General features: G+C 45.0%; 7 protein-coding genes across 21 annotated transcripts; 4 read left to right on the forward strand and 3 right to left on the reverse strand.

Annotated features, from left to right (window-relative positions):
- Nucleotides 1–53: 53 nt before the first annotated feature.
- LOC6531966 (integrator complex subunit 1) lies at nucleotides 54–6560 on the forward strand. Its single transcript, XM_002092716.4, has 3 exons — nucleotides 54–1498; nucleotides 1559–2538; nucleotides 2592–6560. Exons 1-3 carry the CDS (start codon nucleotides 181–183, stop codon nucleotides 6453–6455), a joined length of 6162 nt encoding a protein of 2053 aa, XP_002092752.1. The 5' UTR covers nucleotides 54–180; the 3' UTR covers nucleotides 6456–6560.
- Nucleotides 6561–6570: 10 nt separating this feature from the next.
- LOC6531967 (cofilin/actin-depolymerizing factor homolog) lies at nucleotides 6571–8880 on the reverse strand. The gene is made up of 3 exons (XM_039372592.2): nucleotides 8734–8880; nucleotides 7057–7247; nucleotides 6571–6975 (listed from the first exon to the last, which is right to left on the reverse strand). The coding sequence occupies exons 1-3, from the start codon at nucleotides 8734–8736 to the stop codon at nucleotides 6723–6725; spliced, it is 447 nt and encodes a 148-aa protein (XP_039228526.1). The 5' UTR covers nucleotides 8737–8880; the 3' UTR covers nucleotides 6571–6722.
- Nucleotides 8881–9242: 362 nt separating this feature from the next.
- Nucleotides 9243–11052, reverse strand: LOC6531968 (gamma-soluble NSF attachment protein). Its single transcript, XM_002092718.3, has 7 exons — nucleotides 10892–11052; nucleotides 10762–10829; nucleotides 10449–10564; nucleotides 10194–10388; nucleotides 10056–10126; nucleotides 9623–9977; nucleotides 9243–9426 (listed from the first exon to the last, which is right to left on the reverse strand). The coding sequence occupies exons 1-7, from the start codon at nucleotides 10954–10956 to the stop codon at nucleotides 9388–9390; spliced, it is 909 nt and encodes a 302-aa protein (XP_002092754.1). The 5' UTR covers nucleotides 10957–11052; the 3' UTR covers nucleotides 9243–9387.
- Nucleotides 11053–11383: 331 nt separating this feature from the next.
- On the reverse strand, nucleotides 11384–19860 carry LOC6531970 (acid-sensing ion channel 2). 14 transcript variants are annotated; one of them, XM_039372575.1, is made up of 14 exons: nucleotides 18001–18123; nucleotides 16690–17021; nucleotides 16284–16629; nucleotides 16088–16224; nucleotides 15942–16038; nucleotides 15691–15878; nucleotides 15560–15642; nucleotides 15461–15508; nucleotides 15316–15403; nucleotides 15137–15258; nucleotides 14982–15083; nucleotides 14637–14753; nucleotides 14382–14521; nucleotides 13570–14328 (listed from the first exon to the last, which is right to left on the reverse strand). In XM_039372575.1, exons 1-12 carry the CDS (start codon nucleotides 18100–18102, stop codon nucleotides 14743–14745), a joined length of 1656 nt encoding a protein of 551 aa, XP_039228509.1. In that variant the 5' UTR covers nucleotides 18103–18123; the 3' UTR covers nucleotides 13570–14328; nucleotides 14382–14521; nucleotides 14637–14742. The 14 variants fall into 14 exon arrangements, with proteins under 14 accessions (XP_039228510.1, XP_039228504.1, XP_039228509.1 ...); XM_039372573.1 differs by having other exon boundaries at nucleotides 13570–13891; nucleotides 14220–14317; nucleotides 14382–14753; XM_039372574.1 differs by having other exon boundaries at nucleotides 13570–13891; nucleotides 14220–14328; nucleotides 14382–14753.
- LOC6531969 (potassium voltage-gated channel unc-103) lies at nucleotides 11542–14992 on the forward strand. Its single transcript, XM_002092719.4, has 14 exons — nucleotides 11542–12419; nucleotides 12477–12720; nucleotides 12781–12851; nucleotides 12907–13017; nucleotides 13078–13232; nucleotides 13289–13409; nucleotides 13470–13590; nucleotides 13653–13771; nucleotides 13839–13893; nucleotides 13952–14087; nucleotides 14145–14284; nucleotides 14344–14537; nucleotides 14601–14695; nucleotides 14747–14992. Exons 1-14 carry the CDS (start codon nucleotides 11550–11552, stop codon nucleotides 14883–14885), a joined length of 2571 nt encoding a protein of 856 aa, XP_002092755.1. The 5' UTR covers nucleotides 11542–11549; the 3' UTR covers nucleotides 14886–14992.
- Nucleotides 17754–19710, forward strand: LOC6531971 (cell wall protein DAN4). Its single transcript, XM_002092721.4, has 2 exons — nucleotides 17754–18037; nucleotides 18097–19710. Exons 1-2 carry the CDS (start codon nucleotides 17754–17756, stop codon nucleotides 19637–19639), a joined length of 1827 nt encoding a protein of 608 aa, XP_002092757.2. The 3' UTR covers nucleotides 19640–19710.
- Nucleotides 19861–19936: 76 nt separating the features above from the next.
- LOC6531972 (eukaryotic translation initiation factor 5A) lies at nucleotides 19937–21633 on the forward strand. 2 transcript variants are annotated; one of them, XM_015196162.2, is made up of 4 exons: nucleotides 19937–20070; nucleotides 20630–20837; nucleotides 21082–21283; nucleotides 21344–21633. In XM_015196162.2, exons 2-4 carry the CDS (start codon nucleotides 20632–20634, stop codon nucleotides 21413–21415), a joined length of 480 nt encoding a protein of 159 aa, XP_015051648.1. In that variant the 5' UTR covers nucleotides 19937–20070; nucleotides 20630–20631; the 3' UTR covers nucleotides 21416–21633. The 2 variants fall into 2 exon arrangements, with proteins under 2 accessions (XP_015051648.1, XP_002092758.1); XM_002092722.3 differs by having other exon boundaries at nucleotides 20008–20066.
- The last annotated feature ends 440 nt before the right edge of the window (nucleotides 21634–22073 follow it).

Genomic DNA, 22073 nt, shown 5'->3' on the forward strand with positions numbered 1-22073 from the left:
CAATCAAAGAAATACCACCGACGCCTCTGTGCGTTAGCCGCCGAAACCATGCACATGCAGTCTGGCCACACTGCAACCGTTGCACGGTTGTAAATCGCAAAGCAAAATATAATGCGCCGCGCTTGAATTATCCATCTTTATGGACGGAAAATAACTTAATTTGCGAACAGATTACACTAAATGGATCGCGGGAAAGGAAGCGGATCCAACCGATCGCAGAAGAAGGTTCCGCTGGGCGGAGAACTCTTCGCGCTCGGCAAGAGCGTACGCGATGACTCCAAATCAAAGATCCTGCCCATTAAGGGCATGTCCTCGTCGGACCGCAAGCGGGAAGCCTCCTCTGCACTCGCCAGCTCGAGCAAGCGGTTTCGGGGCAACCTGAAAGATGCGGGCGCCCCGGACATCTCCGCCGGCAGCAGTCAGTGCGAGACCTGGGAGCAGTTCGCCGTCGATTGCGATCTGGAGACCGTGGTCGGTACCATATACGCGGCCTTGGAGCAAAATGACAGCGAGACTGTGGGTCGCCTCGTATGCGGCGTTATTAAGCAGACAACGACGAGCTCCTCGCGCTCCAAGGTGGACAACATAGCCCTGCTGGCCCTTATCTACGTGGCCAAGTTGCAACCGAGTATATTCTGCACGGACATAGTGGCCTGCGCGCTGTTATCCTTCCTGCGGCGGGAGGCCAACGTGAAAATGCGGTACAATACCAACCTGCACATCCTGTTTGCCAATCTGCTGACCCGTGGCTTTATGGAGATTTCCCAGTGGCCGGAGGTACTGCTCCGCATCTACATTGACGATGCGGTTAATGAGCGCTACTGGGCGGACAATGAACTATGTGCTCCGCTCGTGAAGAATATATGCGCTGCTTTTAAAACCCGCACTCCACACATTAGTCTCCTCCGCTGGGATGTGAGCACGGCCCTGCCTTCTGGGCAAGCACACAGGGACAGCATGACCGTGGATGACGATTCCGGGGACAATTCCACTCAGAGCTTGGATGCAAGTCCCTTAAATACCGAATCGGAACCAGTTTCCGACGCCATGTGCACTACTAAATCCAGATTCAGCGATGCTGTGGTGCAGAAGCATGTTAGCGACGCCATTCGCGATCAGCTCAACAAGCGACAGCAGCAGGATAACTACACCAGGAACTTCCTAAAGTTCCTGTGCACCACTTCCGGCATTGCAGAGGTACGATGTCTGAGCATTTCCCGCTTGGAGTTGTGGATCCACAACGGGAAACTGGTGAAGTTCGCCCAGCAACTGCTCTCGTACATCTGCTTTAACATCAAGGGACGCAACACGCAGGACAACGAAGTGCTCTTGGTCCTGGTGAAGATGCGGCTCAAAACCAAGCCCCTGATAAACCACTACATGTCCTGCTTAAAGGAGATGATATTTCTGCAGCCGGAAATCTTGAGTACTGTTATGAAACTGGTCGTGCAAAATGAGCTGTCTAACACCAGGAATCCAAACAATATGGGGATGCTGGGTAAGTGAAAAAAAACTATTTCTAAAATTGCAATATTAATCATTTACTTATACTTGCCAGCCACAATGTTTCAAACATCTGCTGATCAGTCAGCTGCAAATTTGGCTGAGATATACCAGGAATTTTTACTTCAGCGGGACGACTGCCTGCGCACCCTGCGCGTTTTCTTAAGGGAGCTGGTGCGGATGCTGCGCTTCGATGTGAACCTGGTCAAGTTTTGCAAGACGTTTCTGAGTGAACGGGAAGATCTGACTCCGCAAATCGAAATGTTCGAGTTTAAGGAGCGAATCTTTAACTCCATGGTGGACATAGTGTGCCTTTGCATGTTTCTGTCGGCCACGCCACAAGCCAGGGAAGCCAGTTTGTCCCTCAAAACAAATCGGGACACCAAAAACAACCATGCTCTACTCAAGCTGTACAATCAGATGTCGCAGATTCAACTGGACACAGTGTCCTGGATGTACGAAACAGTGCCTACGGTCTTTAAGATTCCGGCAGCGGAATATCACCAGGCGCTGCACAAGCTGCTACTGCTGGACAGTCCGGAGCAGTATTCACGCTGCGATCAGTGGCCTTCAGAGCCGGAGCGAGGGGCAATCCTGAGGATTATCTCTGAGACGCCGATTCACGAGGAGACGCTGCTGCGAATCATATTGATTGGCATCACCAAGGATATTCCCTTCTCCATTGCAAACACCTTTGATGTCCTGCTGCTAGTCATAAAGCGAGTTTCCGGTATGAAGGCCACCAATATTCCGGCTGTGCAAGCCAACAAATTCGACATCATCGACTTCCTGTTCAGCATGTCGGAGTACCATCATCCGGAGAACATTCGATTGCCTTCCGATTACGAGCCACCAAAGCTGGCCATCATTGCATTTTACTGGAAGGCGTGGCTTATTTTGCTCATGATATCCGCTCACAATCCATCCTCGTTTGGAGCCTTTTGCTGGGATCACTATCCCACAATGAAGATGATGATGGAAATTTGTATAACGAATCAGTTTAACAACTCAGCGGCCACCAAGGATGAGCTGCAGGTGCGTGTTTAATATATAAGCAATTTGATGGTTCTAAAGTGAAGATTTTTCAGATAATAACCATGGAAAGGGATCACATTCTGCAGTTCGAGACTTACTTGGCTGCCCAAACATCACCGCATGCCGTTATCACCGAGGAAACTGCGATTCTGATCACTCAGCTCATGCTGATGGATCCTATGGGCACTCCGCGCAAAGTGCCGTCCATGGTGTTGGATCAGCTTAAGTTCCTTAATCAGACTTACAAGCTGGGCCACTTGTTCTGTCGCTGCCGCAAGCCGGACTTGCTGCTGGACATAATTCAGCGGCAGGGCACCACGCAATCCATGCCCTGGCTTTCCGACTTGGTGCAGAACAGCGAGGGCGATTTCAGCCATCTTCCAGTGCAATGCCTGTGCGAATTTCTGCTCTTCAATGCGCACATCATTAACGAGGAGAATAGCCGCGATGCCGAATTAGTCAATTTCCTGCGAAACTTGATATTTGACGGGAATCTCAGCCACCAAATCGTGTGCGAGCTGTTGGACTACATATTTAGACGCTTGTCGTCCACCGTTAAGCAATCGCGAGTCGCTGCTCTTTCGGGTCTGAAGATAATCTTCAGGCACTCTGGGGACTTTGAAAACGAATGGCTCTTGAAGTCGCTCCAACAGATTCCACACTTCTTCGAGGTCAAACCATTTATAATTCCCCAGCTGCGAGCTGCCTGCCAGGTGGAGAATTGTCCGGAGCTGATTATGGCCTACATTCAGTTCATCACGGCGCACACGCTTAACGATCCGGTGAACGAAATGCTCGATCATGTCATCGATATGGCGCAGCTGATTGTAGAGCGTAGCACAATGTTTCAGCACATTATAATTTCCCAGGAGGACTACGATTATGTGCCCGACGAGAACCGCATTCAGACACTGAAATGCCTCTTTGTCATGTTCAACAACTATATAATTAAGCTGAGGGAGTACCACGAACCATACGAGTGGACCGAGTATCCGGACCTGCTGATGGTTCAGTTTGACGATGGAGTACAGCTGCCGCTCCATATTAATATCATCCACGCCTTTATTATCCTGCTCACATATTCCAACAGCAACATGCCCGAATCGATACCCATTTTGGACTATTGGTTTCCGCCCGGACGACCGGCGCCTGTGGCCTTTCTGCCCAGCATGCCGCAGGAACAGGTCCAACTGCTGCCCGACTGGCTGAAGCTGAAGATGATCCGCTCCTCGGTGGACAGACTAATTGAGGCAGCTCTCAATGACCTAACGCCTGATCAGATTGTGCTCTTTGTGCAAAACTTCGGCACGCCGGTCAACTCGATGTCCAAGCTGCTGGCAATGCTGGACACCGCTGTGCTGGAGCAGTTTGATCTGGTGAAGAATGCCATACTGAACAAGGCATATCTGGCCCAGTTGATTGAGATTCAGCAGGCGCGGGGTGCAAAGAACGGGCACTACACCGTACAGGCACTTGATCTGCATTCCCACTCGCAGACTGTGCCAGATCTGCCCAAGATCAGTGTGGTCATTCTGGAGACCGTGGAAATCGGTGATTACGATTCCTCGGACTCGGATAGCAGTCCCACTAACATCCTGGCCACCAAGGAAGTGGCCCAAACCATTCTCACGCAGCCCGACCAATTGACTGAGTCGAGAAGTGACTGCCGATCCTTGATTCAAAAACTGTTAGACATGCTAGCTAACCCGCACAGCAATAGAGCGGATGTGGTTAACGCCATAACAGAGGTGCTAGCCGTGGGTTGCAAAGTCACAATGAGCCGTCACGCCTGCACATTTTTAAGGACCTTCTTCAGCTGCATGCTGCACAGCGACAAGTACCACATACTAGAGAACGCTCTGCAAAAGAACTTTAGTGTGTTTAAGCACTCATTCGCCGACTCCAGTCTGCTGCAGAAATCCGAACTATACCATGAGAGCTTGGTGTTCATGCTGAGGAACTCGCGCGAGATTTATGTGCAGCAGTTCAAGGCGAATACCGCCTTGGTGGCAAGAAAGCGGATCGTCAGGGGAATCGTTCAAAGCTTCGATCAGACCAAGGACTGCAAGACTGTGGCTAAGTCCAAGAGCGACCAGCTCTTCCACAACGGACTCTTCATCGACTGGCTGTCCGAAATGGATCCTGAGATTGTTTCAACGCAGCTGATGAAGGAGCGCTTCCTGTTCTCGAAGTCCTGTAGCGAGTTTAGATTCTATCTGCTGTCCCTGATCAACCACCAAACCAACTGGGACACGATTGAAAGGATTGCCAAGTACTTGTTCAAGAATTTCCACGAAGACTACGACTACGCCACGGTCCTCAACTATTTCGAGGCATTGACCACCAATCCGAAGCTGTGGAAGGGCCGTGAGAAATACATGTCGAAGAACGTACGGCCAGATGCCTTCTTCATGCTGAGGACCTCTGAACTGGAGCCGTTTTCCCACTTTATCCTGCACGAAGGGCTGTCCGAGGTCAAACTGGATAGCAAAAACTATGATTTCAAGCTCTGCTCGCGAATGAACTTACTTTTTAAGCTCACGGAGAAGCGACGAGACCTCATGGTCAAGGTGATGGAGCATGTGGAGAACAGTTCGGTGTCCGACTACTTAAAACTGCAGGTCCTGCAGCAGATGTACATCATGTATCCGCGCATCAAGTTCCTGAAACCCAGCAAAACCGGCGAGCAGGCGTACAAATTGCAGAATCTGAAGGGCTGTCAGGCCGACAAGGTGTCCAACAATCTAATCACCTGCTTGGGTAGCCTGGTGGGTAAAAAGGACTTTGAAACCCTGTCAACGGACACCGAGCTGCTCCTCCGCAAGCTGGCTGCCTCCCACCCGCTGTTGTTCCTTCGCCAGCTGGGCGTGCTGTCGTCCATTATGCAGGGTCGGGCCCAGCTCAGCATGAAGGCCCTGCGCGAAGAGCACCACTTCCACCGATTTGTACAGATCCTGAGGACACTGGAGCTGCTGCAACCAACCATCTTCGAGGAGGCGTACAAGAACGAGATCCAAAACACGCTATCGTGCTACTTCAACTTCTTTAAGCACCACAGCAACGTAAAGGAGGCATTGCAAATGCTAAATAAGTTTGTGCAGATGCTCCAGGCCTACATCAACTACAATCCCTCAAGTGCTCTCCTCTTCATCGAACAGTACGTGGGCATCCTCAAGGAACTGGCTGCCAAATACACCTCACTGGGCAAACTCCAGGTTTTAGTCCAGGCCGTTGCCCTGCTGCAGCACAAGTCGCACTCGGCCACGGAGTTGGACGACGAGGAGGTTAAGTACGAGTACGATCTGGATGAGCATTTCGATGTAAAGCCAACGGTCAGCAAGCCCGTGGTAGCTGAGGAACCAATAGAAGTGATCCCGCAAACACCCATCGATTCGAGCAGCAGTAGGGGTCCTTTATCGGTTCTTACCCTGGGCTCGTACAGTCGATCGAACTACACGGACATATCGCCGCACTTCCTCGATCTGGTCAAGATCATTAAGCAGGCCAACACCGAGGATGTGGTCTTGGGTCCTATGCAGGAGCTAGAGTGCCTAACTTCCAAGAGATTTGTGTTCATCAACGAGCTGTTCGAACGACTGCTCAACCTTATATTCTCGCCAAGTGCCCAGATTCGCTCCATCGCCTTCATCATCCTGATCAGACATCTCAAGCACAATCCCGGAAACTCGGACATCAACCTGTGCACCCTGAACGCCTACATTCAGTGCCTGCGGGACGAGAACTCCTCGGTGGCAGCGACGGCCATCGACAATCTGCCGGAGATGTCAGTGCTGCTGCAGGAACACGCAATCGACATCCTTACGGTGGCCTTCTCGCTGGGCTTGAAGTCGTGCCTGAACACGGGCCACCAGATTCGCAAGGTTCTCCAGACTCTAGTGATTCAGCATGGCTATTAAGCGTTCGGTTTAAAAGATATAAGAACCGTCATCGTATGTATATTGTAATCTTAGCTCTTAATAATAAAGTGTATCTGCGGTACGATATTTTTACCACATTGGAAACGCGACTTGGTCAAGTTAAATATTTCATTCTTTATTTCTACTGAAAATACAAATTATGTAGAAAATTCTCATACAAATTGGCGATCTCAACAGGATACGTGTTTCCATCGCTGTTTCATGCATGCCTTGTTTGTTAAATGCAATGCACAGTGCTCGTACAGTTTATTGGCGGTCGGTGGCCCGGAGTTTCTCCTCGACGGCTTCCCGGGAGGCTTCGGAAAGATCAGTGGCTTGTATGTACTTTTGCACGCCCACGAGCGACTTCTTGAGAGCATCGAAGGAGCTGGAGTACAACATCTTCTTCTTGACCTTGGCAGTATCGGGACACCACGACATAAGGAACAGCTTTTGCTTCTTTGAACTCTCAGAGGTGCCTTGACACTGGTGCATGTACTCAAAGTCGAACAGTCCGTACCTGCGCAAGCGAATAGATGATAAGTTAGATGATTCATTTAGTTTTGTTTTCTTTAGGGGTCTCCAAGCTGGCGAAACTTACCGGCACTCTCCGGGTCCGCATTTCTGGATATCTTCTAGAAACTGGTCGTACTCGGCGTTGCGATCTGCCACAGTCTCCACATCAATCTGCTTCTCATCGCGAATGTAGAAAATCACATAGCGATGTTTTTTGTCCTTCTTTATTTCCTCGTATGTAGTCTTGCACACATCAGACACAGTTACACCAGAAGCCTTTAAAAAAAAGAAGGTAAAGATAGAAATCAAAGATTGTATTTGAATGTTCAATGCGCGCCAAACTGTCTTCGGCAATGTGTGCGATGATACAGGGTGCTCTATCTGTTGTGTTTCTTGCATGTATGTATTAACTTTAAGTAAATCTTCATGAAACGCCCAGTACTTTGAATTGTAAAAACAATAAGTGCAGTTGAGGTTCAGCATAAGACTCGAGGCACCCTATACCTCACTGATGTACATATGTACGTGTGTGCGCTTGTAACTGACTGGCAGACATAACTGCCCACTTTCAGCTGACAGTATTGCCGTCCCTTTTCGGCTTTGCAATTTTACTTCTTTGATTGCCGGCAATAACAAACATAAAGGTAAATAATTTATGCTACTTATTTGCACTGCTACCGCAGAAGTTTTACCGGTGAAGGCGTGCGCACACTTGGCACACCGATTTGGCTCTTGGGAGCGGTGGGCGTGGCACCATTTACAGCCTCATTTTCCCTTCTTTTTTCCCGGCATTCGGAAAGTTCAAGGGTAAGTTCACAAGTGCCGGCAAGTTTAAGGGTGAGAACAAGCCGACAAAAGGGAGAAGGAAAACCAAAAGGGAGGTGGCTTTTTCCCCCACGCTTTTGTTGCGCTTAAAATCGGAGGAAAATGCCCGATTTTCCATAATATTCGGAAAATGCCGAGAAAATCAAAATCGTCACACATGCAAACAGCCGTCTGCTGACACACACAACCAGACATCACACGTACTTATGTATGTATGTATGTACATCCGCAAGGCGGCAAGGAAACGATCACACCTTAAATATGTATGCCTGCGGATACATGTATGGATATATATTTATACATATTTCTGTATGGTAATATGGACGTACATACACACATTTTGCGTCTGCGAGAAAATAAGCATTAAGCATTGCCCCGCAGATACATACATACGCACATATTTATAGCCATCGAATTATAAAAAAAGCGGTATACCCACACACGCTCAAGTGTGTAAAAATATATATATGTATAGACATGAAAATCCAATGTGTGTGCATTTCTCTTTCCAACATTTCAATTTTTAATCGCTCCATTTTTCCAGCTGCCACTTTTGAGCATTCTTTCGCGATTGCCTTTCGCGAATTTGCCATTTATGAGTGTGAGTGTCGGCGGAGATGTATGAAACACTCCAATAAATGAGTAATATCCGCTGCTACCAATGACTAATTTGGTATATATGTATACGCACACAATCATGACCATGTATATGCCCGAATATGGCCAACGAACATATAGGCAAAAAAAAGTGGAAATATATGTATGATTAATATATACACACTTATCTAAATGTATGTATATACAGATTTCAAAGGAGAGATGCTTATATGATTCATCGAATCGAAGACATTATTCGCACTCCACATCGCTCCCCATAATTCACAATGACCGGCCGCTTTTCCCACCGAATTTGAATTAGAGTCCCAAGTGTACGTACCATTTTTCCTGTAGTTTTTTGCTTTCACAATTCTAAAATTGCTGCCTCGCCGAGTATATATTTTACAAATACTGTTTAACCTTCCGCCTTCTTTCACGAACAACCGGACGAATCAATTTGGTCGGTTATTTCGCACAGGTTAGGGTTGCCAGGCCACTGCAAAATATCAACATGCGTCGTGACGCGCCGCATCGTTTGCTTAGCCTTTGGAACGTTGGAATGGTACTCATTTGCTCTTTGAAATAATAATCAAATGGTTTAGCGCGCTATAAAACACTAATTGTTTGCGTAATTAAGTTCTAAGTCATGAGTATGTATTTATTAATATTAATATATTGTACTATAATATCGTGTAATAATCCTGCAGAATTACAAATTTGAATCTTAATACATTCGCTGTTTTGGAACACAGGAAATTAAATCGTACATAATTTAACTTTTCGTAGCAACAATTGATTAGTATATTTTTTTCTGCAATATCCACACTTCCCCAAGCTAATGGTATTCTCTTTTATATTGTATTGATCTTAGTATTTATTAATTAGTACAACGATTGCGATGAAATTTGTATTTAACAGTTAATATAATATTTAAAAGCGTTATTGTTAACGATTAATATATTTTGACTAACAAGCAGACCAAACATTAAGAAATTTAGCACAAGCCACCTTCGTCCTCGGCGTCGTTGGTTTCCTGCAAAATAGAAAATACGAAATTCTTGTTAGCTTTTTGGGGGTCCTAGCAATGCTCCTATCGATTACTCATATAGCTTTTAACCGATGGATAACATATAATAACATATAATATATCGATAACATCATAATAAGAGCCAAATTTACAAAACAAAAATCCCAGCTGCAGATTGCAATTTAAGGATAGTAGTACTCACAACAGCATTTTCGCCAGCTTTCTTCTCCAGCTGTATACCCTGAGGTAGTGGAATGTTTTTGGATAGAATAGCGTACTCAACATCCATGTGTCGGATAAATGGGGATGCCAGCATTCTGGCAGCTAACTCGGGATCCTCGTCATCGAAGGCTTGCAAAAGGGTTTGCAGGGTGGACACTTCTTCCGGCTCGCAGCAGTTTCCCCACTCCCTAAAGGTCTTTTCTGCTTCCACGGAATCCCCGCGAGCCAATTGTACCATCACCAAGGCCACAACTAGGCGTCCAATTTGTCCGTATGATTCTGTTTGCTGATTCAAACTGATCTCTTTTTTGAGCGCATTTGTGGCTTCGTCGTACCTGGAGTGATAATAAACAATAATAACTTATATCAGTTAAGAATCCACAGAGTGATATGCGGCGAAAATATGTACATACCTCCTAAGTTTGACCAGTATCCTGGATACTTTTGATGCATACTCAGCTGCTTGACGGACGGAATCCTCAATCTGTCGGGTAAGAATGCAATAACTAGTTAAAGAATGGGCGCTTAAAGTTGTGGAAAATAGCACGAACCATTATAACTTCTAGAGCATGCTGATAGAACCGCAAGGCCATGTCAGGATGCTTGGATTCAGTTAACTTAGCGGCTTTATCCAAGGCGGATGCAGCTGCCTCGGGGGAACCATGCTGTTGATACAGACTTGCCGATTTGTTGGCGTATTCCTCAACTTCGTGCAGCTTATCGGCATCCTTAGACAGCAAAATTATCTAGAATATGTGCACATTTTGAGGTCTTAAACTTATATGTTAACGTCAATTTAAGCTCACCTGCTCGTATGCCTTTGCAGCATGGAACCAGGACTTGTTGTTTTTATAGGCGTCGATGGCCTTTAGAAAACACTCCTTGCTCTTATCATAACTTTTAGCTATTCGATATGCAGTGGCTGGAATAAAAAATTCACAACAAAGATTAAGATACGTATGTACACCAATATGTGTGTATCTTGAAAGTTACGGATGCTCTAGAAAAAAAGGGTGCTAGAAATACATAGTATCTATAAATCTTATTGCTCTCATAATGATTTCATAGATATGCAGATACTGTGGATGACATTAGTCACAGCTACTTTGTGAAACTTACCAGCTTTGGAATACTCATCCGCAGCACTATCGTAATCAGGAACCCATTTTAGCATGGACAACTTCAAGCTGCAAAGACACATTGGTTGTATTTGGGAACCTCTTTATAAGGATGCTTCTGTTGGGAATACCTCTTCTCGGCCTGCTTCACCAGGTCCTCCGCTTCGGCAATCTTTTTTGCAGCTATTCCCGACATTTTCAACAATTTTTGTTTAGCAGGAAAAATCAATTGTTTACGTTTGAATTTAGTGTGACCGAATGCGAGAAGTAAAATAACAATGATTCGGAAATCACGGTGGTTTCGAAACTTTCAAAACCGAAAGCAGTACGCATGTCCAAACATTTTAAAAAAGCAAAGCCTGATTACACTGGTAATAAATAGTTGTTCTATAATGCAAGTGACTTTGAAATGAAAATGGAGTGTAGTAACATATATTAATTTAGATATTTAATTTATCTAGAATCTTTCTCTAAAGTATAAGAATATGTAACGACAAATATCTTATTGATGTGATTTTAATGCACTATACATTAATTTAAAATTCTGATTTTTTCGTGTGCATGCCATACCTGTTCTGTTTTGATTTCCGAGTAAATAGGAAAGTGCATTAGGTAAGCAATCGCAGTTTTCGCCAATTTCAATCTAGAGTAAGTGAAAATATCAGATTTCGTGCTTTTTTAAGCGAAGATCTATTTAAATTTGCTTCCAAATCCGCATATTCTGAGCTTTGCGAATGTTTGATTATAATTTGCAATACTTTTTCGTTTCCATATTTTGCAGAATTAAAAATGTCCCACAAATCTTGCGTGGAACTGAGCGAAATTCGAAAATTGGATAAAATAGTGCAGCAATGCGAGCTGTACATGTCCAACAACAATTTAAACGATACAGCCGCTAAGAAACCGCCTTTGAAGGAATTCAAACGAAATTGTCCTGCCAAATCGAACAAATTTGTGGAGAGGGAACTCTTCTCGCTCATGTGCAACCTGAACAAGATTGAAAAAAAGCAGGTTTTCGTTTCAGATATCCTGATTAACGCCAGCATGTTCGACGACAAAAAGGAGAGTTTGGCCAGATTTCCAAAGAACGTGTCCGACCACAACACTCTGGTGTACCACAAATTCCTCAGGACTCGACCCACTAACGATGATGAAGCACTAAAACTGAAGGCTGGTGCGAAATCGAAGGAAAGATCGTTCCCGAAAACCACTGCAGATTGCTTTTTTTCGCCTCTACTGTTCAAAATCAACAATAAACGGGAGTGTTTGAAGAAAGTGAAGCCCATCAAGGGGGAAAATGCAGTCGAAACTAATAGTATCCTAATCGAACCCAAGCCAAGTCAGCACAAGAAGCAGAAAACGTTCAAAAAATGCATCAAGTGCGACAAAAAGAAGCTGTATATTAAGAACTATCAGGTGTCCGCCAGGCGGGACTGCGATCTCCATTGCTCGTATGATCCACTGCGCAAAAACAACGCCGATCTCTTCCAGACCCACAAAGGCACTTCCTACGAGTGCATGTTCAAGAACCAGAAATACGGCCAGGCCGAAAAAGCGACCGACAACGTGCTGGGGAGCTCATATGACGACATGCTAGACAAGGAGGCTCTGCTCGGATCGAAGAGTGAGCCCAAGGGAGGGCAGGATCCCAACGAAATGGTATATCTGAGTCAGCCGAGTGAAGTACTATATTCATGAGTTATTATCCTGTATCAGATTACCTCCCTGGGGGGAAACATACTGCTGGACCAGAAGCTGCAGAACAACTACTACCACAAGTGGACTCTCCTGCATTACTCGCCCTTCAAGGCTGTGTGGGACTGGATAATACTGATTCTGGTGATGTACACGGCCATTTTCACGCCGTACGTGGCTGCCTTTTTGCTGGGCGAACAGGATTACCAGAGGCGGAACAACAAGTACATCAACTCCGACCCAATTGTCATCATTGATTTGATTGGTAAGCACTAGTGATGCAATGTTGCATTATATGAGTTTAGCTATCAATGGAACTTTTCAGTGGATGTTACCTTCATTGTCGACATCATAATAAACTTTCGAACGACCTTTGTCAACTCGCAGGACGAAGTGGTCAGCTGGGTGAAGTACTCAAATTGGAAGTTAAAGTAATCCACACTCGTTCTAGGTATCCCATCCTGGGCGCATAGCCGTTCACTACTTGAGCGGCTGGTTCCTAATCGATCTGGTGGCCGCTGTTCCATTCGATTTGCTACTGGTGGGCAGTGACACCGACGAGGTGAGATCCATCTATGCACTCCTACGTGGAATTGATTAACGCCTGCACTCCGCATTTCAGACAACTACCTTAATAGGACTTTTAAAAACAGCTCGACTCTTAAGACTCGTTCGCGTGGCCCGAAAAATAGATCGTTATTCGGAATACGGAGCTGCAGTTCTTATTTTGTTGATGGCGACCTTTATTTTAATTGCCCATTGGTTGGCATGCATTTGGTAAACTAGCCTGATATTAGTCGATTTGTTTTTGGAATTGCTTAACTCTATTTAAGGTATGCGATTGGAAATGCGGAAAAGTCTATCGCTTCCAAGAACATCGGTTGGCTCAATTCGTTGGCCTACGATATTCAAGAACCCTATTTCGACAACCGAACTGGTGGTCCCTCTATAAAGGTAGAGCTTCCCTTCGACCACCTAAACGATTCGCATGACTCTAAAACGATCCTCTTTCAGTCGCGCTATATCACAGCTTTGTATTTCACGTTCACCTCGCTCACTTCCGTGGGATTTGGCAATGTGGCACCGAATACTGATGCTGAAAAGGCATTTACTATTTGCGTGATGCTCGTTGGATGTAGGCAACCTCGATATATTTCTCTAAATACGTGTATTGAGACCTTTAATTTCCTCTTCAAGCTCTTATGTATGCAAGTATTTTTGGAAACGTATCTGCCATTATTCAAAGGCTATACTCTGGAACCGCCAGATATCACACCCAAATGCTGCGCGTTAGGGAGTTTATTCGCTTCCACCAGGTACCAAGCACGCACATCCTTATTTAGCATAGTATAGCATAGAACTGAGCACCTTCCTCTTCTGCAGATTCCCAACCCGCTCAGGCAGCGACTGGAGGAGTACTTTCAGCACGCGTGGACCTGTAATCATTATTTATCATTTTATCATATCTTTTCCCATGCTAATGCACTGCCTTCTAGATACGAATGGCATCGACATGAACTCGCTGCTCAAGGGATTCCCCGAGTGCCTGCAAGCGGACATTTGCCTGCACCTGAACAGAAAGTTGCTGACGACATGCGCGGCTTTCTCGGAGGCAAGTCCTGGTTGCCTACGGTGAGTTTGCGTGCCACGACATTCGCAAGAAGGAGGAACTAGTTTTTCAAATTGCAGAGCGTTCTCCCTCAAGTTTAAAACAACTCATGCTCCGCCTGGTGATATTCTAGTCCACCGGGGAGATGTACTCACCTCCTTGTTTTTCATAGCCAGGGGGTCCATAGAAATCCAGAGAGCCGGCAATATTGTTGTACTAGGTGAGTTAAGCGAGCTCAGTGATCAATTGATAGCTGAATTAAAACTATTGATGCTTAAGGTAAAAACGATATATTCGGCGAGAATCCGTGTATATACCCAACGGTCGGGAAGTCGAACGGTGTGGTGAGAGCACTGACATATTGTGATATCCATAAACTGCACAGGGACGACTTGCTGGACGTACTGGACTCTTATCCGGAATTCCTGGAGAGCTTCGTCAACAACTTGGTAATAACCTACAACATGAGAGATGTGAGTAAACGGACATCAATCCAGAGCTTAACTAAGTGGAGTCCATATGCTGTTCCTTTGCAGGACGAACATTCTGGCGTCGATATCAAGCACCGCTACCTGAGAGCAAAGTCCTCCGACAAAATGAGGAGCTCTCCTGACATACCCTCCATAAGAATGTAAGCAAATGCCACGTGCGGGAGAATGCTGTCTCATGTTCTTCTTTTCAGAGTTGGGCTGCGTTATAAGAAACAAAATGTTAACACCTCTGTGCATAAAGTTAAGAATGATAACTCCCGAGACCTAAATGTCTTTATAGAAAACGAAATCGCTAACTATCACCTTGATTTGTTCGATAATAATAATTAGGGCTCACATATGATTGCCCCCCAAGCGGAATTATTTTATTCATTTGTGCACAAGCTGTTGCGAAGTTGAAGAGCGAAAATCAATAAAGGTTCTAACCAAAAACCATAGTCTTGACCGTCTTTATGAAGTACGATATGATCTCCAAGAGGTTCAGCAGGGATGCGCCGAAGAAGAGTCCTACCACACTTCCGATGCCAACTAAAAAAGCGGTTTGGAAATTAATCCCATGTGTGCCGACTGGGTAGTCATACCTATTAGATCCAGTTTGGTCTGGGTGACTGTTCGGTGATATCTCGCTGTGGGTGGAGAGGCTATTTGAATATCGACGACGTTTTCTTGATTCATATATGAGCTGTTTTTATCTAGTTGGGACCTATAAAAGAAGGGGTATTACCAGGGAAATAAACCAGTTCGGGGATGGGGCCTTTACCCCACTAGACTTATCTGCTGCTCCACGCAGGATGGCAAGCAAGCCATGTTCTGTCCAACGTAATCCTTCACTCTAGATGCCAACTTTGCTAAAATTGTACGATTACAACGATTTCCTTCTCATCTGCCCAAGTAATCTAAATTACCGTTGTCCAAGCATTGGAGATCCAACATTCCGCAAAAGATACTTTCGTCTACAAATGAAAGGGGTCAATGAAGTCTTTATATTAAAGTGGCTAACGTACTGCGATTCTGGGGGCTGAATAAAGAGCAGTTGCACAGTTCCATTTCAAACTTACTCCGGATGATGGACATGCAGGTCGAGAAGCTGGGGAAACATTAGGTGGTAACTCCGGTGAAGGACTTTTCTACTCACCTGTAAGGAAACCCCTCGACGGAACTTTCGCTTGGGAACTTGCACTTCCTTTGGGAAACAGGCTCGTCGATGACGCCTTCGTGATTGTCAATCTCCTCGACGTTGAAGGCGTGTACTTGGGGTTCGTGTGAGATGCTGTAGGACAAGGCATTGAAGAAGGGAAGATCCTCAGGGCTGTTGACGTACAACTAAGAAACATAAATTGAATTGTAGCCCATACCAGCTATTTGTGAACTTGGAGCTTAGCACACCTCATACCCATATATTGGAGATCGTCGTAAAATTAATCGCAGATTTCGGTGTTTTTCCAACGAAGAATACCTGAGAGGCATCTCTTCGATAGACTTACTGGAGGAGAAATATTTTATTTATGATTCCAACTACTTATGAAACTTACTAGTCCAATAGATTGTTTGCCAGAAAGCAGTAGCCCATTTCCGTCTCATGAAACTTGAATATCTCTTCGCAATCTGGCTGCAATTCTTCACGAAAGTATACTTTCTCAAAGATCACAGTGCAATTTGTTGGAAAGAACTGAAAGTACATAAATTGTTTTAGTTAACATATAATCCAAATGGCGTTCCATGCGACACCTCTCTTCTTAATTCAAAGATATCAAAATTGCACGAGTTCGGCTTCTTGCAAGCGGTTGATGCTGCGTTGATGCTGTTAGGGTTAACAAAAATATATGAGTATAAACTTCTTATTATGACGTAGGGTATTTTGGGACCAAAACGTTTCTTTATTGCGTCCTGGAATTCGCTTCCCGATTGCGTTTTTGTCAAACAGATTGCAATCGATGGGAAGGTGTTTGTCCAGCGAAGATAGGCAGTCGACAGCCCTATGGTCGTGGAGTCCGTTTCGTATCTGTTTTTTAAAAGAACCAATATGGTAACCGTGCTCCATCCAGAAATGCCGAGCACAAAAATCCAAAGCAGCCTGCAAGGAAATGCTGGTTTTGCGAACCGTAGACAACATCCTTAAACTGATAAAAGTTACCCTTTTTTTTGCACAAATGTCCTTATAAATCCAAAGAAGATCGTCACAAAAGTCCTTATAAATCCACAAAAGGTCGTTGGAAAAGTCCTTATAAATCCACAAAAGGTCGATGGAAAAGTCCTTATAAATCCACAAAAGGTTGTCACAAAAGACCTTATAAATCCACAAAAGGCCGTCGGGAAAGTCCTTATAAATTCACGAAACATCGCCACTGCCTTCCGCCACATTTCGTATTCATGAAATCCGTCCCACAATTTCTTCATGACTAATTCGAATATATGTGTCAATCCTTTATTTAAATGCCGATGGAGGCACGCAAAGTTGAGAGCGTCCTAAAGCGCAAAATGTCATCAAGATTAATGGAAAGATAAGAAGGAAATATAGCTTATAAATGTTGCATACATTTATACTTTACACATTTTACTGGGAATGAAGCACGCAAACTGCAGCTGCATTAATGGGTATCAAGAATTGCTTTGCTTGGAAAACTTGGAAAGTGTGCATACCTTTTGAAAGTGTGCTCAATCATATAGATGCAACAATTATAACAGAAGATGAGCTTGTCCAAGCGTTGAGTTTTATGCTCCATAGCACACACGCCAACATTTGGATGCAGCATCTGGGCACTGACTCGGCCACAATCATTCACTCGGCAGCCTGGGCGGATATAATGCTAGAATATTGAATCGTTTCCAAGGACCTTTTGGGACCCCTTTTTCCAAGAACATCAGGAGAGTAAATGCACTCATACCGCAACCAAAGATATATTCAGCACCACAAACGTGAGTGATCTGGCAGGTGTATATCGCCGTGAAAAGCCCCAATCTCTTTGATTACCATCCAAGTACCAAGTAGTTTGGATGGAAAACTAATGCTGGTAGTCTTGAATTGTCTGCAGCCAAAAGTATTCGCTCAAGATGTTGGGGAAAGTGAAAAGCAGCATTATTGTCATTTACATGACCACTGGTATGGAGGTTTAACTCAACTAAATTCCCATTAAGCTCACCTGCTCTGCTTCAGGACTGCTTTACATACTGCTCAGCATCAAGGCATCCTCCACCTACATGAGGCCGAAACGCCAGGTAAGTATTCCAAGCGGATTTCGCGCCAGGAAAAGCGAAAGTTTGAACGCTCGTCTCGAGTTTCAGATGTGGCCCGTGGATCATCCGGCGATTGTCCTCTATAGACAGCATCCGAACGCCATGCGAAAGTTCTACTGGTACAACACCAGGACCCCCATTTTGGTGGGCAAAATGCGACTTAAAAACTACATGCGCAACATGCAAATGCTGCCCAGATACGTCCACTCACCTGTTCAGTTCCACGAGGCCTATGGTAATTCCAAGAGGTCTCTATCAGCACATCCTCCATATGCGCACATGTGTAATCCTGCTGCATTTCTTTCAGGAGCATCTTCAGGGACTTGAGCAATGTGAATGGGTTCAAAGCCACATCCCCGCCCACTGCCACTGCCACTTCCCCAGTGGACTTCGTGGCGGCCCAGCTTAACACGATTGAGTACAGCTCCCCCCCGGTACACCCACCCGTTGCTTTCAGTGTAGCCCCTGTCAACGCGTTCGTGCCCTTGACGGCGGGAACGCTGCCAAGCGCAGAACGCCTACTTGGCCCTCCGAGTCACTGGAACCACTCCGAATCCCAATCCTTCAACGACGGCTGGAAGAAGTGTCGCGAAAACTGCCTCCAAGTTCCGTACCAGGAGTATGCTAAGGACCAATATGGCTCGCAGAGCATGACCAGTGACCTGCCGGTGACCACGACCACTACTTTGCCCTACTTCAACTACGTGGCGCACACCTACTTCACCCTGGACGACGTCATTCTGCCCCATTCCGCATCGAAACTACCGAAATCTCCGGCACCAGACCAGCAGTTTCGCCCCAGTATTCAAGTGCTCACAACGGAAAGGCCCCAGCAGCTTTTCACCGAGCTATTCCAGCCCACTACGCCGCCTCCAACGGCCACAACCACAACCACGACCACTGCATTCACTTTTCCGGGGAGAACTACGGTGTTGGACATGGAGTACAGATATAGCACCAGACCAAGCTGGTTCAGCCCCACTACCTCCAGCACCACAACAACCGAGGCTGCAGTTTCGGAGGATCCCCCGAAGTGGACAACACCGCAACCCGTACAGAGCGTCTATTCTACTTCTACGGCGAATGTTACAAAAGGATCCTATAAGCATAGACTGAAGTCCCTGAAGGCGACCAAAAACTTTTCCTCGAGCATTGAAACCAAACTGAAACTTTTAAAGCTGCACCTTAAGAACCTAGTTACCACTAGGGAAACGCCGAAGAACGATCAGAATCTAACAACTCCATCTGTACTAGACAGCAACACCAAGTTGCCGGAAACGACTACAACAACAACAGCGCCCACGCCAAGAAGAAGAACCAGTGTCAACAGAAAACTGAGAAAGCTGCGAGTTTTGGCTTCGACCAAAAAGGTTCCGGTGCAGATTTCGAGGAATTCTACAGACTCCAGCAAAGCCAAGGCAGAATTTAAAAAGACTTTACCGAAAAGAATTTACCAACGGCGCAAACACTTGAACACCACTGCAATGCCAGAACCCACGAAAAACACAACAGTTGATTCCGAATCAATAAACAAGCTTAGGCGCCGAACAACAGCAAGCACACGGAAATCGACGAACGTCGATGACAGCGTTATCGTTCGAAACGCAACGCAGGCGATAAGTCACACTTTGCCAAAATCTCGCGCTGATGGTATAGCTGAGGAAAAGCACGCTTTAGTCACGGAATCGGCAATCATGACAATTTCCAGTGGAACTTTAAAAATGAGACAGCCCCATATTAAGGCAAGGGCCAAGCCGCAGAGGTCCAGAAAAATTGCGCACCTGGAAAACGATAATTTCATACCGTCGCTGCCCATCGAGGTATTTTTTAAAAAAGTAAATCAGCAGTAAATTGCAGTAGCCTTCAAGTTATACATATACCTTGTGTTAATGAACTGAGCAAATTAAAGTCGTAAACATTATTTATACTTACAGAGACATTTTAAGCACCAAATACATAATAAAACATAAATACATAAACCAAAAGTGTTTACAATTTACAATTTGCAGATACATCACATATGTATATTGATTTGATTTTAAATTCAGACTGAGTTGGCAGGCCATTTAAAGTTTTGCAAAAAAAAATTGCATCGATTTTCCCGTTCCACTTCCACCGTTCCTAAACTTGGCACAGCGACCGGCGCTGAAAATCCGGGTGCTAAGATGCAGCACTGCGCGTTTCTTATTATTGACCGGAAACAAAACGTGGGTTTGATTCGATAGCAGGGTTCTTTCATTTTACATCTTCGGTTGGAACAGTCACTGGACTTTGCAAGTAGGTTAGTAATTTTGCATTTTTGCGGATAAAAAAATTGCAAATTCGCCCGAGAAGCGGCGGGCGAGCTTAAGGGCACTTACAGACAAGCGAAACAGTCGAAATTTGCGTGGAAGCTAGAATTAACCTCCGGTCGTCTCGGCACATTCAGTAATGTGCGAAAGAAAGTATTAACACACACACAAACATGCATACACACACACACATGTGCAAATATGCAGTACACAACTTTCGAGTGCCGTGTCTCGATGACTTTGCCAAATTAAATGTTTGAACATTAAAGTGCCTGGGTGTGCAATTTGGCATACGACATTTCGGATACATACATTCGCCGATACGTATATACATATACATACATATGAATGCATTTTTTCGGCTTGCACACACTCGCACTTACATACATATTTGCGAATCCGTCTGTGTCTGTATGTACCCATAGAACGCCGAGGTATATAATGTGCTTTTTACACCCGCTAGTGTCTTTGTGCCTAAGTGTGAATGCATTTAAGTCGCCAAATCAATCAATCGACAAATAATTAATCCAATCATTTCTTGTGCGGTAGATATGGCTGATATGGACGATCATTTCGAGACGACGGATTCCGGCGCATCGTCGACCTATCCCATGCAATGTTCGGCATTGCGCAAAAACGGATTCGTCATGCTGAAGTCGCGGCCATGCAAGATTGTCGAGATGTCTACTTCAAAGACTGGAAAGCACGGACACGCCAAGGTTCACATGGTTGGCATTGATATTTTCTCCAACAAGAAGTGAGTATACTCGTTTATTGTACGAATATTCTTGTGACAGCAGCATTTGTGGAGAGCACAAAGGAAGCTTCGCTGCGTTGCGCTGCTCTCGAATGTAATCAACGGAAAGTGTGCGCAAGTAATCTTATCTTGGACCAAAGTTATCAATAAATTTATGAAGAAAAAGTGTACACCGCGGCGACGCCACATCAAGCCAAATCCAGATCCTGTTACTTAACACCTTCTGTGTCTATCGTCTTTGCAGATATGAAGATATTTGCCCATCTACTCATAACATGGATGTGCCCAATGTCAAAAGGGAGGACCTTCAGTTGATTGCTATTAGTGACGATAGCTTCCTTACTTTGTTGAACGAGGGCGGAGATTTGCGTGAAGACTTGAAGGTTCCAGACGGCGAATTGGGTGATCAATTGCGTTCAGATTTTGACAGTGGCAAGGACTTACTGGTAAGTTTACCTTGACACCGTATTATATTTTCGGAAATTAATTGTATTATGCTTTTTCAGTGCACCGTTCTCAAGGCGTGCGGAGAGGAGTGCGTTATCGCAATTAAAACCAATACTGCTCTGGACAAATAGGCAAAATGTGACGCTGTAAATTTCTGTTGCATTTACATCTGAAACAAATTTATTCAAAGATGCTGTTATAGGCTAGTTGGCTCTACATCTGAAATCTGGTTCTAACGATTGTAATTAATATAACAGAAACTCGAAGCATCCATGTTTGAATAACTAAGTAACAAGATACACGTTTGCCAATAAAATTTTTTACCTAAACGTCATCCGTAAAACTATGATACGCCTGCTTTTCATTGCGTCTGAACTCCATATTTTAGCAAGCTTAATTCGCAAAGCCAGATGGGGAAAGTAAACAAATTGCGCTGGACGGTCGAATGAATGGCGTCACTTAGCATGAAGATGGTAAACGGCGGGAACCAGGTGGGGTGACGCTACCGGTTTTGAATGGGTTTAAGAAAAACTTGTATTATTGACAATGCTACTGAGAATTACTACACTACATTTAAAATTGTAGTCCAACATTGTCCTCAACAAAATAAGAAACTGGGATACAGTAAATGCAGGCATATCGTTTGAGGCAGGTCGGAATTTCGTATAGTACCAAACCATGATATGTGATATGATATGATATGTGCAAAATGCTATGAATAATATTACAACATTGATGTACCGGCTTTCTGAAAAGCTATGTATAAGGGGAGCATAACAACAAAAACAA

The sequence above is a fragment of the Drosophila yakuba genome, chromosome 2R (assembly GCF_016746365.2).
Source record: "Drosophila yakuba strain Tai18E2 chromosome 2R, Prin_Dyak_Tai18E2_2.1, whole genome shotgun sequence".
In the NCBI taxonomy this organism is placed as follows: domain Eukaryota; kingdom Metazoa; phylum Arthropoda; class Insecta; order Diptera; family Drosophilidae; genus Drosophila; species Drosophila yakuba.